The 17,882-nt window shown below is 40.3% G+C and overlaps 1 protein-coding gene across 1 annotated transcript in view; it reads right to left on the bottom strand.

Moving 5' to 3' along the window:
• LOC122729332 (collagen alpha-6(VI) chain-like) overlaps positions 1 to 14,996 on the bottom strand; it is a 112,179-nt gene extending 97,183 nt beyond the window's left edge. The window contains 6 exon segments of the mRNA XM_043968161.1: positions 356 to 931; positions 4,374 to 4,931; positions 5,787 to 6,347; positions 8,845 to 9,465; positions 11,430 to 12,023; positions 14,933 to 14,996. Of these exon segments, the coding sequence (XP_043824096.1) occupies positions 356 to 931; positions 4,374 to 4,931; positions 5,787 to 6,347; positions 8,845 to 9,465; positions 11,430 to 12,023; positions 14,933 to 14,996 (2,974 nt within the window).
• Positions 14,997 to 17,882: the final 2,886 nt, after the last annotated feature.

Raw genomic sequence — 17,882 nt, 5'->3', positions numbered from 1 at the left:
TGTACATTTTTGGACATCCAAAACAGGAATTTGTTTAGCTCAAATGCATACTTATAAGGGTTTTGTTTTTCGCATTTCTTTTTCCAATGGGGAGAGGAGAGTAAAGTGAGTGAGTGAGTGAGTGAGTGAGTGTGAGTGTGTGTGTGTGTGTGTGTGTGTGTGTGACAAATAAAATCACTTAAAAAAGCAGGCTAGGTAAGTAAGAGGAGCCAACATCTCTCCAGATTTCTCCATTTCCCCAAGATAATAGGGAGAACTTTCCATCCAGTAGGAACCTCTCCCAAATACTAAGGCCTCCATTTCTTTCTTGACTGATCCTATGTTTAACAACAGAAACTAGACCATGCCACCTTACCTATTTTTGAAGGGCCACAGATACTGTTTGACACATTTGAGAAAATGCCCTTCAGGCCCCCAAAGGTCTCTACGAAGAAATACTTATCATCCGAGCCTGCCATGGCCAAAAGCTCTTTGACATTGGCTCCCGCAATCCCAACAGCCAGGATGAGAATGCCTTTGTCCCTTAAGGCCTTGGCCGTTTCGTTGAGTTTGGTCGAATCGTGGGATTCTCCATCTGTGATCACGATGAGGACCTGGGGGACTCTCTTGTGTATGCGGCTGCCCCGGGCCTCAGTGAACATGTCTTCTGAGAAGGCCAAGGCTTTGGCTGTGTATGTGTTTCCTCCTTTAGGGGAATCATCCTGGAGAACTTTAATGACCTCGGACTTTGTGTCATGGTCGTTAAGATAGAAGAGCATCTCAGGGTCATCGGAGTACTTCAGGGCCCCAAACCGAACTCGGTTTTGGCCAACATCAGCTTTCTTCACCAGCTTGATCATGAACTCCTTCATGATGTTATACTCATCATTATCTATGCTGCCGGAGCTATCAATGACGAATACCACATCTAAAACTTCTATCTGTTTGCATTCTGGAAGAGAAAAAGGATGTAAGTTAGCTTGGCAGTTTCTCCTACCATAGCCTCTCTCTCTCTATCCCCACTGGAAACTAGGTCTCTATTCCTGGTTCCCCAACAGCTCTGAGAGGGGAGCCTTTTGCCTTGTCAGGCACAGGAAAGAGGCCAGTTGGCTACAGGGGCAGCTAGAGGTACCATGGACAGAGCACTGTGCCTGGAGTCAAGACCACCCAGTTCAAATCCAGCCTTGGATACTTCCCAGCTGTGTGACCCTGGGCAAGTCCCTTAGCCTCTGCCTCAGTACCCTCATCTGTAAAATGGAGATAATAATAGCACCTACCTCCCCAGGGTGGTTATAAAGCACTTAGAACAAAGCCTGGCACATAGGAAGCGCTATATAAATGTTAGCTATTATTATTACTTCCTGAACTCTCATCATGCCCCTTCACCATCCTCTTCCCAGCATGCCCCTATGTGTTGTCTTCCTCCTTCAAAATGTAAGCTCTATGCGGGCAGAGAACAACTTAGTTGTTTTCATACATGTGGCCAGTGCTTAGCACAGACCCTGGAACGTATGAAGTTCATAACAAATGATTTAGCTTACTAAATGCTTTTATCTGTCTATTATATGCCACCCAGTGGCTCTTTTCTTCATTTTATTTTTGTTTACTTTTTTTCTAGGGCCTGGAATTCAACCTGTGGACCCCCTTGGACAATGGAGAGAAGACATGCTACCAGTACACGGAAATAAATCCTCTTCGTTAGGCATTTTTTTTTTTTTCTGAACAGGGACTCATTAAGCCCATTGGGAAAAGACCATAGAAATACCAGGAATAAAACTGTTGGCAGATTTTTGGCTTTAATAAATCAAAATTATTGGAATTTTCCATGTATAAACAGTTCTTTTTTACATATGCTTTCATTTACTCAACTTTGGCTTGGTGTGTCCTTTTTTTTTTTCTTTTCTTTTTCTTTCTCGACTACGTGAACCTGAGTTTTTATTTTTATAATAAACCTTGGGGAGAATGCCCAGATAAAAATGAATTTGGTGACACTTTTTTCACATTTCTATTGTGGCTGGCTTAATAAGCCTACACTTTCTTTCTGATTTTATGGAAAAGTTATCTTTTTTTTCCAAGGCTGGATCTCATCATAGAAGTGAACCCATTTCTAACTTGGCTCCTAGCATGGGGCTCCCATCAACTTTTCTATAATTGGATCATCTCCAGGGAAAAAGTAGAGGAGCAAAGACCTAACAATACTTAATCCATCAGTAGAACTCATTTGAGGATCCTAGAGCATAGCAATATGGGTCCCAATTTTTTTGTTCCATGAATCCCTTTCAACAACAATAGCCAAAATGTGTTGTGAACTTCCAAGGTAATTTAATATATTACTCATAATATATTTAGGCAATTATTTACTTCATTAGGTAACATTGAAGAATTTTTAGCACAAATACCATAGACCACTGTCACAACCCCCTAAGAGTTTCATGGGTCAGTAAATGGCAAACACTATAGAATATTCCAAAACTTCATTCGAAAGAACTTCAAGACAATTCAGTGCCCACAGAAAGGCCCAAATTCCCTTGCTAGTGCTAGTCCCTTACTTGAAATGCTATATGGCTGATGGATACCCTTTAACCAAAGGGCCCACACCAATGAGAATATGCTGGGCACGTGTTGACTAGGGTCTTCTATACCAAGAGTCTAGAATAATACAAGTTGGTCCAGAAGTTGATGGGTCGGTTTCAAGGCCTCCCTAAGAGTTCAGAATATTTCTCATTGGGGCAACCAGAGTTTAAACAAAGGGCTACACTGGTGCTCCCTAAGTGACAACAATAGCAAAGCTCTCCAGACATGAGGCAAGGTGGTATACTGGAAATGGCGCTGGCCTCAGAGTCAGGATGACCTGGGTTTGAGCCTCAATTCTAACACTTTCTAGCTTTATACCCTCCAAACAAGCCATTTAACCTTTGTCAGACTCAGTATCCTCAACTGCACAGCAGGGATAACAATACGTCTACTTCACAAGTTTAGTTGCTAGGCTCAAATGACATACTTATGAATAAAGCATTTTGCAAACCTTGAAAGCCTATATAAGTTATCCACTATTATTATTTTGGCCAACATTTATATAATACTTCAGTTTTCATAGTACTTCCATTTAGCAAAGACATTGTTAAAACAAAATGTAAAAAAAGAAAAAAATTAGAAAAAGAATCATGTTATTCAGTCTTATATATATGTATATATATGTGTATATATATATGTATATATATGATTGATCATCCTAATTAGTGATAATTATGGCAACAAAATGGAAGCATTGAGGTGGAGTACACAGAGAGCTCAGAGTAAAAAAGACCTGAGTTCAATCCTGCCTTTGACATTTAGTGGCTTCATAACCCTGAACAAGTCACTTAATCTCTCAGAATCCCAGGTAACTCCACAATATTATCAAATGGGGTGCAGGGGCTCATCTATATTGTTCCAGGGGGATTCCTCACTGGGAATTCATTTACCAATGAAATCAGAGGTTGAGACCACTCCCTCCCTGCCAAATAGCAATGATAAAGGGCTTTAGGCAATTTAGAAATTATCGACCATTTAACAATGTGCTACATTTCCCATTCAGATAAAAATAAAAAATTATTTCTGAGGTCCAAAGGATAATTGGTCCCCGTAGTTCAAGCATTACTTAATGCAACTAAACAATAAGAAGATTTAATAGAAAGAATCTTGGACCTCGGTAGGAGAGATCTGGGTTTAAATTTCATCTCAGACTTATAACTTCTACTTTACGCACTGTAAGGCCCAGTCAGACTAGCCAATCTATTGCCCCTCACATAACATTCCACATTCCATCTCCCCTCACTGTATCTTTGCACAGGCTCAGCCCCCCCCCCTTGCCTAGAAGGCATTCCCTCTTAACTTCTGCATCTTAGAATCTGCAGATACCTTCAGAGCTCAGCTTGGTTCAAGAGCCACTCCCTCCATAAGGCCTCCCCTGATCCCCTCAAATTCCTAGTGCTTCTCCCCACAAAACTACCTTGCAGTTTTATTTAGATATGTGCATGTTGTTTCCTGAGGCTACTTAAGGGGAAGACTGTTTTGTCTTGGTGTCTCCAGCATCTTGTATAGTGTTTGGCACACTTAATGTTTGTTGATCCATTGATTGTGGGATAATGGGCAAGACACAATCTTTTCTGACCTCAGTTTCCTCATCTATAGAATGGGAATAATAACAATATCTACAGTCCCCAGCTCAAAGGGTTGTCATGAGGATCCAATTTGATGAAAGAGTTCTTGGTATAATTTGAAGGGTGACACAGCTATTAGATGTCATTACCATCAGCATCTAGGCAGTACAATGGATATGATTTCAGAATGTGCTATGTGAGACTTGACCCACGGGAGGAGACTAGCTCCAGGGGAGAGTGAAATGTGCTTACCTTCCCAGGGGCTACATATGCCAAAAATGAGGTCGTCTTCTATGTGCTCAAGAATGTCAAAATTCTCCACATAAAAAACCATATCGGACCTCCCACTGATCTCCACCAGCTGACTCTCATTGGAGCCATACACGCCCACAGAGTAGATAATTATGCCATCTTGCCGAAGAGCCACAGCTGGGTCCTTGACCAGGTCCTGTGCCTCGCCATCTGTGATGAGGATGAGAAACTTTCGGACATTGGGACGTGCCCCCTTGGAGGGGTGGAAGTAGTCAGCAACGAAGCTCAGAGCACTTCCTGTCAGGGTGGTCTGGCCTATGTGAGGCATCCTATCTATTGCATCGGAAATCTCCCGTTCCGTCCTATACTTATTGAGCTGAAACTCTTCCTTGTTCACATCACTGAACTGGACGACACCAATTTGCACTTGGTCTGCTCCAATCTGAGACTTGCTCACCAGGTTCTTCATAAATGTTTTCATTTTAGCAAAGTTTTCGAGTCCTATACTCCCAGAACTATCCACTAGAAACATGATATCGGCTCTCATATCTTTACAAGCTGCATGAGACAAAAACAAGGATCTTTATTCAAGGTGGAAAAATTTTAAACTAAAAATGCATAAACTCAAATGACCTCAAGTTTAAATTCTGTAGGCCTGATGATTAGATAAATACCAAGCAAACAAAATGCCAAAGGCCATAGAGGCAGGAACATTTTAAAAGTAGTTTTGTTTACCATATGATCCTAAAAGTTTTGGTGTGAGGAGGTAGCATGGTCTACTGGCTTTGGAGTCAGAGGTTCTGGGTTCAAATTTCACCTCTGATTCATACTGTCTGTGTGCCTTTGGACAAGTCACTTAAAGCCTACTATGTCTCTGATCCCTTCTTTGTAAAATTTACCCTTGTCCTGTTTGAGAGTGAAGGATGAACAACAACAATAAAATAAGCCTCCTCCCCCCCAATGGTCTGCTCCAATTCTAGATTCATGGTTCTACAAAAAAGTATAGGAGAATTAATCACAACACAGGCAAAATATTCCTCCAGATTTGGCATTCTTTCAAAATGTTGCTTCTGCAGAGTCCCATCTACCAGGATAAGTTGGAATCTGTGGAATTAAGTCAACATGGGGAAATTTTCCCACATATGTCAGATTAAAACAGAATTCTTACTCTTCAGACATAAAGTAGAGCAATACTTGCTTTTTATTTAATTTGTTCCTGGGAATATACCTATCTACAGAGGTTGACTAGCCCTACAATGCCAATACATCAATTGGAACACTGTTAGTGCTTAATAAATGCTTGTTGATAGAGCAATACATTCAATAAACATAAATACAAATCCTGCCCTCCCCCCCCCCCGACCAAAAAAATTCAATGTAAAATATTTCCAGGAAAAACGAAGTTTCTCTTACCTTCTTCTGAACAGATTCCTTGAACGACTTGATTTTTTATGTCTTTCAAAGAATCAAAGTTGTATACATAGTAAACATTCTTTTCTGATCCAGCAATTTCTAGCAGTTGGGTTCGGTTTGCCTCCTTAATGCCAATGGCAAACACATTGATGTTCTCAGCATGCAGTTTTTTGGAGGGTTCCTTGACACTGTCATCTGACAAGCCATCTGTCAGGACAATCAGGTGACAAGGCACCTTGTTCCCTCGTTGTCTCTTTGCTTTTTGTAGGAGCCCAAAAGTGAAATCCAGGGCTGCACCAGTGTTGGTGTTGCCGCCCATTTGCCGTATGTTGTCAATAGCCTTCCCCAAATCATTTTTGTTTGAATATTTGTTAATCTCGAATTCCAGTTCCCACCTGTCTGAATACTGAACAGCTCCAACTCTGACTTTATAAGGTGCTATGTTGAGCATTCCTATCACTTCTGACAAAAACTTTTTCATTTCCTGGAAGTCTGTTGGGTGGATACTTCCCGAGCCATCAATGAGTAAATAGATGTCAGCTTCTTCTGTTTCCACACAACCTGAAATGGAATATAAATGAACTTTAACATTAATGCAAATGTAAAAAAGAAAAAGGTAGTGACTGGTGAGAAGGAGAGACATATGAGTCTTTCTAAGGCAAAAAATTGGAAAATAATAGTTTGGGGGGCTTTAAGGAAATGCCTTGTAATATCAAAGTTTAAAAATTAGTTCCTTAGATTTCTTGGTCGAGTCAAAGCAAATTATCCTGTTACAACAGAACCATCTTATGACCATGATTTACCATTTAGGCATACTTGGAAATGTATAAGAATTGGAAACGATGTAGAGACTTTCAAAAGTTAAATAAGATTAAATCAATACGTTTTTCAAATTGCCTTTTAAGCTATCATTAGGGAGACACAGGCTTCCCTCCTAGTTAATTAAAACACATTATTTAATATCTTTCTAATTTTTTATAGCATAGATTTGGCCATGTTACCCTTTTCTTATATGATCTAGTCAACTACTTTTGATGGTTTTCCATTACCCAGTGAATGAAAAGTTTTCCATGACTTGGTGTCAACTTACTTTACTGGTCTAATCTTACTTTCTATCTCTAATTCTATACCTTAAGCAAACTGGAATAAGTTGCCAAAAATGCTCTCCCATTTTCTACCTCTGTGCCTTTGCTTACTCTCTTCTTTCCACTGGAATCACCTTTTTCCCCTCCTCCCTATTCCCCCATCCAGTTCATCATCTCCAAAGGCCATTTCAAAATTCTTCCATGATCTCCCCTAGTTTTCTCCCTTCTCTGGACTACCCTAACACTTTGTATCTTTCCTTATTGTTTTTTCACATTATACCTTGTATTAGAGAGGCAGCTTGGCATAACAGTGGAGTGGCCTCAGCATAATGAGAAAAACCTGTTTGACTCCAGCCCCAGATACTTATTAGCTATGGGACTTTGGAAAAATCACTTAACCTGACTTAGCCTCAATTTCTTTACCTGTAAAATGATAGTAATAATATCTCCTACCTCACAGGGATTGATGTGATGACTGAATGGGATAACAGATAAAAGTTGGCTGTTGCTGCTATGATCATTATTATTGTGATTGTGATGCTGCTGCTGCTGCTGCTAATGATGTTTACAAGCCTCATCTCTCTTCCTTTGACTATATGTTCCACAAGGTCAGAGAGCCATGTCTTCACAGCGCTCTCTAGTGGGCTCCACAGCCTTCTTTATAAACAACATCCCATCTCCCACATCCACCACTTCACATGGGCATCCCCCATAGCTGTAATGCAAACCTTCCTCCCACTTCTTAGAACCCCTAAACTTTCTTCAGTTCTCAGTTCAAGGGTCATCTTATCCATAATGCCTTTCCTGATCCCTCCAGTTGCCATCAAGTTTACTCTGCATTGATTTTGTGTATACTAGCACTTAAGATGATGTTTTTTCTCCCTACAGAATGTAAATTACTCTAAGCAAGGATTATGGTCATGTTGTTTTCAAATCCCAATACCTCGGACAGTGCTCCTCATAGTAGGAACTTAATACAAGCCTGTGGACTAATTGAATTCATATTCATTGGTTAAATGAATGCTGAATAACTTTTTAGCATATTGAATTAAATGGAAACTGTGGCTGTGTCTCCATATGCATGCTGGTGTCTACATACAGATATTGCTCTTCCCAATTATAGTGATCTATAAACCCACAAGACTTTAGGGTAAGGATTCCTACCCTTTCTCCCACCTAGCCTCAAATATTTGTGTCAAACCTGCTATGTTCACTAGTTTCTTTTTAATCTCCTGAAATAACCATGTAAACATCTTTGAGAAACAAACTCAACAGGGTTAAAAAGGAACTATATTAGTCCTTTTCATCAAACTCTTTTCACTCTTCCCAAATGAAACCATATTCCCCTACCAGCCTATCAATTAGAAGTTGGGGTGACAAAAGGGAAAAAAAGGAAGAATAACAGAAGAGAAAACAGGGGGAACTGGAGTGGAAGAGAAGAAAGATGAAAAAGAAAAGTAAAAAAGGAAGGAATGGTCAGTAGGGATAATGGAGGAAGGTCCTCTGGAACAGTTTGCATCTGCTTGGAGACGGGAGTACACATTTACACTTTTATAAAAAAAGAAATGGAATTCTGCTATAGCTAGGTGATGCAACTGGACCTGGAGTCAAGAACACTTGAATTCAAATCCACCCTCAGAGACTTTCTGGCTGAGTGACCCTGGGCAAATAATTTAATCTGCCTGCCTCAGTTTCCTCACCTGTAAAATGGGGATATTAATGGCACCTATCTCCCAGAGTCATTGCGAAGATCAAATGAGATAATAATTGTAAAGACCTCATCATAGTGCCTGGCAAAGAGTAGGCACCTAATAAATGCTTCTTTCCGTCCTTCTGCTCCTCCCCTTTACTTTCTCCACCTCAACTGTTGGTTGTACTTTTCCCTCAGGTGGTTTTTACATTATCTTAGACAAGTGAAAATAAGCCCCACCATTTCTAGCATGCTGAAATCAGAATGAGGAAAATGTAATTACCAGCCTTGAGGTGTTCGGTCCGTTCCGACAGAATGGATACCTTGTGCTGGATTTCACTCCTGAGTTTCTTCTGAAATGTCTGATTATGGGCCGCCAGGTCTGAAAATGTTTTCAACTTGGAAATATACTTTTCTGGAGGATAAGATGATATCTGTCCTAACTGGGTATAATCAGAGCCTTCCAGGCCCACAGTGAACACAGTCACACCCTCACGCCGAAGGTCAACCGCAGGTACAGAGACGTTATCTTCTGACGGTCTATGAGTGACCAGAATGGCTATCTGGGGAACCCCCTGCATCTTCCGGCTGCCACTGTGGACACTGAAGACCTCCTTCCTGATCTTTGTGATGGCAGCTCCAGCATAGGCTTTCCCAGCCCCGGGAGACAGGTTCTGTATCTCTTGCAGAATCTCCGACTTGTTGATCCCAGTGGCCAGGGAACGTATCACCTTCGTCTCGTTGCTGTAGGTCACCAGTCCAATCCTCATACAGTTCTCTTTCACATCAAAAGAGGCCACACTCTCTTCTAGGAATTCTTTAAGATGCTCCAAGTTTTCCTGAGTGCCATTGGCAAACTCATCCAGGAGAAAGACGACGTCAGCCACAGAAGTGCCGTGACAAACTTGGGTGAAGGAAAAGAAAGAGTAGATCATTCATCTGAGCTTCTTGTACTGGTTTACATCAAAAACCTGTTATCACTTAGTTTTATGTCTTTGTTTTACGTTAAAGAACCCAAACAAACATGGCTGATAAAGGGAATGGAAGAAAGAGCAAACAGTGTTAAGAACCCCTAACATTAAAGCTTAAATTTTTTCCCCTTTCTCTTAAACTAATATTAATGAGTGCCTGATAGCTTTTTAGAGAGGTTGTTATCATAAAAGCATCCACTGGCATCTCCAAGAAAGGGTTGATGGGTGCTTCCATTCAAGTGGATTTACTGAGAAGTAATGAACAAAGCCTAGAATTTTTTTGAGCAATGAGTTTATCCCCTTCCCTCTCTTCTGATGTGCTTACATATGAAGTGGTTAGAAACAGAATCAACTCTTAGATCCAAAGTCATGATGAGGTAGGGATCAAGAGTAATCAGAGTAGCCAGTGGTCCACAAATATGTGCTTCTGAAAAGCATGGATTTCTTTGTTGACATTTGCCATCAATTACTCAGAAAAGGTGTCCTTGAAGAAAAATAAGATGAACTAGTTATACGGAAAGATTGAGGGATGACTGATAACTGTGGTTATTCCTCACACTCCATTACTATTCTCACTGTGTTGAGAACTCAAGGAAAGTGCCCAGGACACTTAGGGCCTCCTGTGGGAGGACCAAGAGTTGCATTGGATAGGCAGGTATGGATGGACTTCGATCTGTATCACTAGATGGAATATTATTTCAAGGAGAGCACAACCAAGTACTTGATGATATTTTACTTAAGATAATATTAACATCAGACATCCATACATTAAATGCATCACACTTTTGAACAGTAGAGAGGTGACATAGCAGCACTGATCAAGAGCTAGAAGGGGACCTTTAAGGTCACCTGGTCCAACCTCTTCACTGATTGATGTGGAAACTCAGTCCCAGAAAGGTTAAGTGGTTTGTCAAAAAATGAGTAAATGTCAGCAGCAGGATTTGAACTTGGGTCTTCCAAGATCAAAGCCATTGCTTTTTTCACTATATTATGCTTACGTTATAGAAAGGATCCCCTGGGGAAAAAAGTTTGATTTGGAGTTGAAATACCTGGGTTTGAATAACACCTCTGCCACTTTCTCCCCATAAGACCATGAGCAAGGCATTTTACCAAACAAGGTCTCAGTTTCCTCCTCTAAAAAAGGAGGGGGTTTGGCTGGATGACCTTTAAAGTCCCTTCCAGACCTATGTTTATGTTCTAAAAGTGTAGAAAGCATACCACCCAGACCACCTAGAAAAGTCAGGAGCTGATGTAAGGGCTCCCTCACATCACAAGTTCTCAATGGGATAGTATCATTCACTTGGTTTAAGGCCATCTTAGTCAGGTGGCCCCGACTGTCTGACAACCAATCCAACACCTCGCTTTTATGAAAGCAGAGAAAATCATACATGACATTTCCATGGATCCCCCTCTTGAGCCTCTAAAAGCATTTGGTTATTATTTCATCACTGCCCTCAAGGAACTTAGTCTCTTTGGAGAGGCAGCTAGGAAGTACAGTGGATAAGAGTACTTAACACAAAGGCAGGAAGACATAAATTCAAATCCCACCTCAGAAACTTACTAGCTATGTGATTCTGGGCAAGTGACTTAACATACCTTGGCCTCAGTTTCTTCACTTGTAAAATAAGGGCAATAATATTATCTACTTCAGAGTTGTTGTGAGGATCTGAGATAACTTGTATACAATGCTTTGCAAACATTAACATATTTTATAAATACTGGATACAGTATAGTGATAGAGAGAGAAGAAGAGAAAGGGAGAGGGAAGGGGCTAAGAGGGAAGGGGGTAAGAAGGGAAGGGGGTAAGAGGGGAAGGGAGTAAGAGAGAAGGGGGTAAGAGGGGAGAGGGGAGTCGAGGGAAGGGGGGCAGAGGGAGAGGGAAGGGGGGAGAGCTTACCTTCCCTATCAGTGTCATCTGCTTGCCCCTCATACTTTACCACCTCCTTAATGATGCTGGTCATATTTGTGGAAAATGTACCCACATCTCTTACTGTTCTGAGGTTGTAATGAAACTGAGATGTGGCCATGGCTTTGAGGTTTTCTTCTGAAGCATTCTGCATCCCCAGTGAGACGATTTTCACCCCGTCTCTCTGCAAAGCCTTTGCTGGCCCCTCCACGTCATCCTCAGAGTGGGCTGAAGCCAACACTACCAGAATCTGGGGAAACTGGTTCTTGTCTCTTCCATTCACTGGCCCAGTGAAGTAGGTCTTATGAACTTTCTCGAGAGCATTGCCTATCCGCAAAGACCCCCCAAGGTAGGTGAAATTCCTCTTGAGGTGGTTCACCATAGCACTCTTGGTCATGAAGGGGCTCAGCAGGAACTCCTGGTGTAGATCATCACTGTACTGGGCAAGGGCAATACGGAACTTGTTGGCTTCAATGGGCAGACTGTTGATTATCTTGGTTATGAAGGTTTTCACAAAGGGGAAGAACTTACTCCCCAGATGATCAGAGCTATCCACCAGGAACACAACATCAGCAAACTCAGGACCTGGAGAAAAAGAAACGAGGAAAACGCTTTTGTTTAGTCAATCCAACAATTTACACTTATATTAATACCATCAAAATGTATGAAGAGAAAAATTCCCTTTGACTGCCTTTTCAGATACTGACAAGGAAGTAAAAGAAATGCCTAAAAATTAATTAACTACTCCTTCTATGAAGGAAAACAGGGGCACTGAGGGCCAGATTGGTCCAAAAGAAAGAAGGTTGGGCTAGGAGCCTAGAATCCTAGGCTGGAACCCTCCTGGTTGTGTGAACATAGGCAAGTCCTTTAACTTGTCCAAGTATAAGTTCCCACCTCCATGAAATGTGAATGACCCTCTCTGCCTCATGAGGCTGTTGTGGAAAAAGCACTTTGTAACCCTGCTATATAAAAGTGACTTTTTTCCTTTACTGTAGGTTAAAAAATCTTTCAATCATCTCATTTGTATTGGGCTAATTTTTTTTTGCTTATAAATTAATAAAAATGGATATACTTCGATGGTACAAATACAAGTGAGGTTTTGGTGGGAAATCTCTCTCTCTCTCTCTCTCTCTCTCTCTCTCTCTCTCTCCCTCCCTCCCTTTCCCTCTCCCTCCGTTCTTCTCTCTGTCCATCCATCCGTTTACCCCCTTCCCCCTCCTAGATTCCCTCTTTGTTTTTACTTGAACAGGACAATCAGGATCTCACTAATACCCAGGCAAGGATACTGAAGAGGCTTCAAATTGATTGGACCTTTTCTTTAAACTGAGTTATAAAGTCTGGAATGTACCATTTGATTTCTATTTTCTTTTAAACAGATATTGCTGTTTTGCACAATTGCATGTGTCTAATCAATGTCAAATTGCTTGCCTTCTCAAGGAATGGGGAGGGGAGGGAGAAAGAGAATTTGGAACTCAATTTTTAAAAATGAATGCTAAAAATTGTTAGAAAAAATAAAATATAAAAATTTAAACAGATATTGCAAAATAATATAATAGAATTTGAATGGTTAATGGAACAAGTCTGTTGCTTGGCAACTCCAAGTTCTCAAAATGGTGAAAGGGAGCAACTTGATATTTCTCAGCAGATGGTACACCTTCAAACAATCTTATCACTTGCTTATGTTATATTAAGATGAATGTTTATATGCCGATAATGTTTATGTGAGTAAATGTTAACAGTCATTCATTTATTCTTAAAAATTAAATAATACACAATAATAAATAATTAAAAATAAATAATTATAGCTGTAATAGAGGTCGTCTAGCCTGGGTCCCCTTATCTTCAAGATGAGGAAACCAAGGCTGAGATATACTGTGACAACTAAATGGCAGAGTCAGGATTTTGGACTCTTCAGTGTCTTTTTAGGGCTGTGTTTCTATGGAAGCATCAGGATCTAGGAGAAACTATTCTGGACTTGGAACAAGTAGAGACCCAAGTTCAAAATCTGCCTTTACCACTTACTAGCCCTTTGATTATGGATGAGTTATTCAATCTCTCTGATGAAATAGAGTAAGGATGTCAAACGCAAAGAGAAATTGGAGTCACTAAACTCTACATAAGGACCCCATGCAGGCTGTGTATTGCCTTAGAAAATAGCATATTAACATTATCTATGTTTTGTTATATTTTTATGGATTTTGTGAAATATTTCTCAATTACACTTTAATGTGGTAAAGGCCACAGTGAGAGTGTTGTGGGCCATGTTTTTGATACTGTTGGGAAAGAAAAGCATTAAGTTCAGGTTCTAGATGCATTCCCCATCCCCTTTCTGAGAGAGGCAGCTAGGTAGCACAGTGGATAGGGTACTAGGAGTGGAGTCAGGAAGACCCAATTTCAAATCTGGCCTCAGATACTCACTAATATGGGATTTTGGGCAAGTCACTTAATCTCATTTGCCTCAGTTTCTTCATCTGTAAAATGAACTGGAGAAGGAAATGGCAAACCACGCCACTGTCTTTGCCAAGAAAACCCCACATGACGTCATGAAGAGTCAGACACAACAACAACTTCCTATCATGTACTTTGTGGTGGTGGTGGTGGTGGTTGAGTTATGTTTACTTTCCAGTCAGTTGCTTTTTTAAAAAAAGCTTTTTCAAGTACTTCTTAGCATGCAGTGAGGCAGAGTAGACAGGGTACAGGACTCATGTGAGAATCTCATTTTAAAGATTCTCATGAAAAAAAGGGAAAAAAAACCATTTCGATCCTTCTGTCTCTCCCTTCCAATGGCTATAAACCCAGCATCAGTGCCTCATGCATCATCTCTCTATTTATAGCATTCTGATAATAGCATATTGCCTAAAATGTTTAATTCCTTGCCAAGAATGTCACTTATCACACCCTCCAAATTGAATTTCAATTGATTTGAGATTTATTTGACAGCCAGGACCAGAGGGAAACCATCAATAAAGGAGAAGAATAATAATGGTTTGCATAACTGGATGGCCAGATTTTCCTAACAGTGACTGTTAGGTGGACTCTGCTTAAGATCACAGGTACAGCTGATGGGGTTTAGGAGAGATTGACTGTGAAAGGAAAGCAGCCACGATAAAATCAATCCCTTCCAAAATGCCCCCAGTTTAAAATGGGGCAGGTACTGGGGATTTAGTCAAAATAACCCCCAGGCAAAGAGATAAAAAGTCTTTCCAAAAGTGACAGCCCAGAATAATGACCTAATGCTGACAGAGAGAACTTTCAAACAAAACTCCCAGAAGGTCCCATAGGAGTCTTATCTGAGGCAAAAGAACGGCCTTCGTTGTGGCTCTGCTCCCAAGAGATCAGATACAAGCTGTGGAAGTTAGACTGGTAATATGAAAAAAAATAGATAAAATGAAACTGACATCCCCCTCCCCAAACCAGAAACTTCAGTCAATTTTCATAGTAAGATCAAACAGAAAAAGACTCCCCCCCAATAAAACCCCAAAGTGTGTCATTACCAGTGTCCTGGTTCACAGACTGTGCTCGGGCACAAGTTATGATGAGGAAGAAAAACAGGAACATCTTCCTAATATGAGCTCAGCACCTCACACACTAATCCTGAAAAGCCTAAAAGAAAAACGTAAGAAAAGGAAGCAAGTGACCACGGTTATCGCTAGCCTGGTCCTGACCAGGGGCCTCCCGAAATTTACAAAGCATCTTCTTAAATGCCAGGATTAAATTTGATCTCCCCGACCCACCCACCCATAGATGTGGCAAAAAACCATGGCACATTTGAGCTCTGCGTGAATGTGTTCTATTTTGAAAGAACATGTTCATAAAGGGAAAAAAGCACAAGTTTTTTTTTAAAGGAGGGATGCAAGGAGACAGTTGAGTATCTTTAATAGAGATTTGTAGATGATCCTTAATATATGATTCAAATTGACCTCTTTTTATCCACTCAGCTCTGGGCTTCAAAAGGCTATAAGAGCCAGCTGAGGAGAGGAAGAAAAGCAAACCAAGCTTCTGACTGATCAGAATGTTTTATACAGACTTGGGGAGTCCCATGTGGTGTGTCTGTTTCTCTTTTTGCTTTTGCCATGAGGAGAGGATTAAGTCAAGGAAATAAAAGGGCCAAGGGCCATCTCCTCTCCAAAGTTGGACAACATGAGCAATCAACTGTAAAGGATATTTAAGGATGATTTTTAAAAACTAAACAACACACTTTAATGGCTTCAACTTCAGGTTCTTCCCTAGCCCTCATGGATCACAGGAAGAGTCCAGTTTATATAAGACAAGTTTAAAGGTGAGGTTTATTTTAACTCATTACACTTACATTAAGGAATGGTTACTAATAACTAAAAGCTTAGTGAGGAAGGAAGTAAATCACCAATCAACATATATTAAATGCCTACTATGTGCCAGGAATGGGCTTACACTGGGATACATGCTTATGTTTCTTTAAAACTTGTTCTAAATTCTTTTAATAGTATTTAGGGATAAGTTGCTATTTTTATTTTAATTAAAAGTATTTTTACACACTAGTACAAATGATGAAGAATTATGGATAAATCTGTGCTCTCAGTAATGCATGATTATAAGAAACTCAGATGATGTACCATCATTACCTGATTCTAGTTCCTCAGGTTGCCAGCAGTGTCTGAAGAAATAACCTTCCAAGGGCTAAACATTGGAAACAGAGCCCTGAAAAGGGACATTAAATATCATAATAAAGAACAAAAACAATATTTCATGGGGAAATGCATTCTAAAATATGCTGTTTCTAACCGGCTCAAACCAGTCTACGACAATTTTGATTAGTTCTAACCAGCTCAGATTAGCTTCAGCTAGTTTTGACTTGTTCATGACCAGTTCCAACAGGTTTGGAATACATGAGCTGGCTCTGGTTGGTTCCAACAGGTATCGACTGATTTAAACCAGCTCATAGCTGCTCCAAAAATTTGTTCTGACCAGTTCCAACCTGTTCATATCAGTTCTGTTTGACTTCATGTGGTTAATCCTCTTTTTGGATAGCTTAAATTAGTTCTTGCTAGTTTTAAGCAAGTGTAGAGTACACATTTGGGAGCAGGAACACCCTTTAAATGAGTCACCTGTTTCCTGTTGATGCTGAAAAATGTAGGCTTTGGGGGGTTTTAGTCACTAAAATAGAACTAGGAGGGCTGAGCTCAATGATCCACTATCGGGGATTTTTGTTTTGTTTTTGCGGGGCAATGGGGGTTAAGTGACTTGCCCAGGGTCACACAGCTAGGAAGTGTCAAGTGTCTGAGGCCGGATTTGAACTCAGGTACTCCTGAATCCAGGGCCGGTGCTTTATCCACTGCGCCACCTAGCTGCCCCGGGTTTTTTTTTTTTTTAATCCCCATAAAGTATGTCTAATGACCACAATGATTATTGATATGTTCTAGAATAAGTATTTTAATTTTTAAAAATTTAAATGAACGTTCATTTGAAAGTTCAATAAAGAGTATTATTAGGAAGAATGTCACCAAAATCAAACAAAAATCTATAGGGAGAGATAGGTCTTAAAGGTCTTAAACTACTCCCATTCTTTGTTTACACAGCCACGAGGACCTGGTTTCAAATCCTACCAAAATCTCTTCCTAACTGTATGATGACAGGGAACTCACTTAATCTGTGTCCCGGTTTGCTCATCTGTAGATCAAGAGAGTTGTAGCGCGTGGCTTCCAAGGTCTCCTGCAGCTTTAAATCTATGATATTATATAGGTAGAAATCCCACAGGAGGTAGAAATCTAAATAAGAAGCTTGCATGCAACAGGAACAGGGTTGGCAATAGAGCCAGACAACCTGTGGTAGAATCTCCCACTCCAATAATGTGGTGCAGGAGTCAGGAGGACTTGAGTTCAAATCCCACCTCAGATACTTACTACCTGTGTGACTCTGCATAAATCACTTCACCTTTTCTTGCCTCAGTTTCTTCAACTATTAAATGGAAATCATAATAGCACCTACTCCCCGTGGTTGTTGTTCAGATCAAAGAAGATATATATATATATATATATATATATATATATATATATATATTACACACACACACACACACACACATATATATATACATACATACATACACACACACACACACATATATATATATACATACATACATACACACACACACACACATATATAGATAGATATCGGGGCAATGAGGGTTAAGCAACTTGCCCAGGGTCACACAGCTAGTAAGTGTCAAGTGTCTAAGGCAGGATTTGAACTCAGGTCCTCCTGAATCCAGGACCAGTGCTGTATCCAGTGTGCCACCTAGCTGCCTCCATAAGATATAATTTTTAAAGCATTTAGCACCATGCCTGGCACATCGTAAGTGCTTAATGCTTGTTCCTTTCCCTTCCTTAGTATCTGTGTCACTTTGACAAATCAGTCAAATCTCATTATCTTAGATTCTTACAATTAAATCATTTGATCTTCATA

Source organism: Dromiciops gliroides, chromosome 5 (assembly GCF_019393635.1).
Source record: "Dromiciops gliroides isolate mDroGli1 chromosome 5, mDroGli1.pri, whole genome shotgun sequence".
NCBI lineage: Eukaryota > Metazoa > Chordata > Mammalia > Microbiotheria > Microbiotheriidae > Dromiciops > Dromiciops gliroides.
The sequence above is the reverse complement of the archived record's forward strand: the minus strand, read 5'-3'. Positions and strand labels throughout refer to the sequence as shown.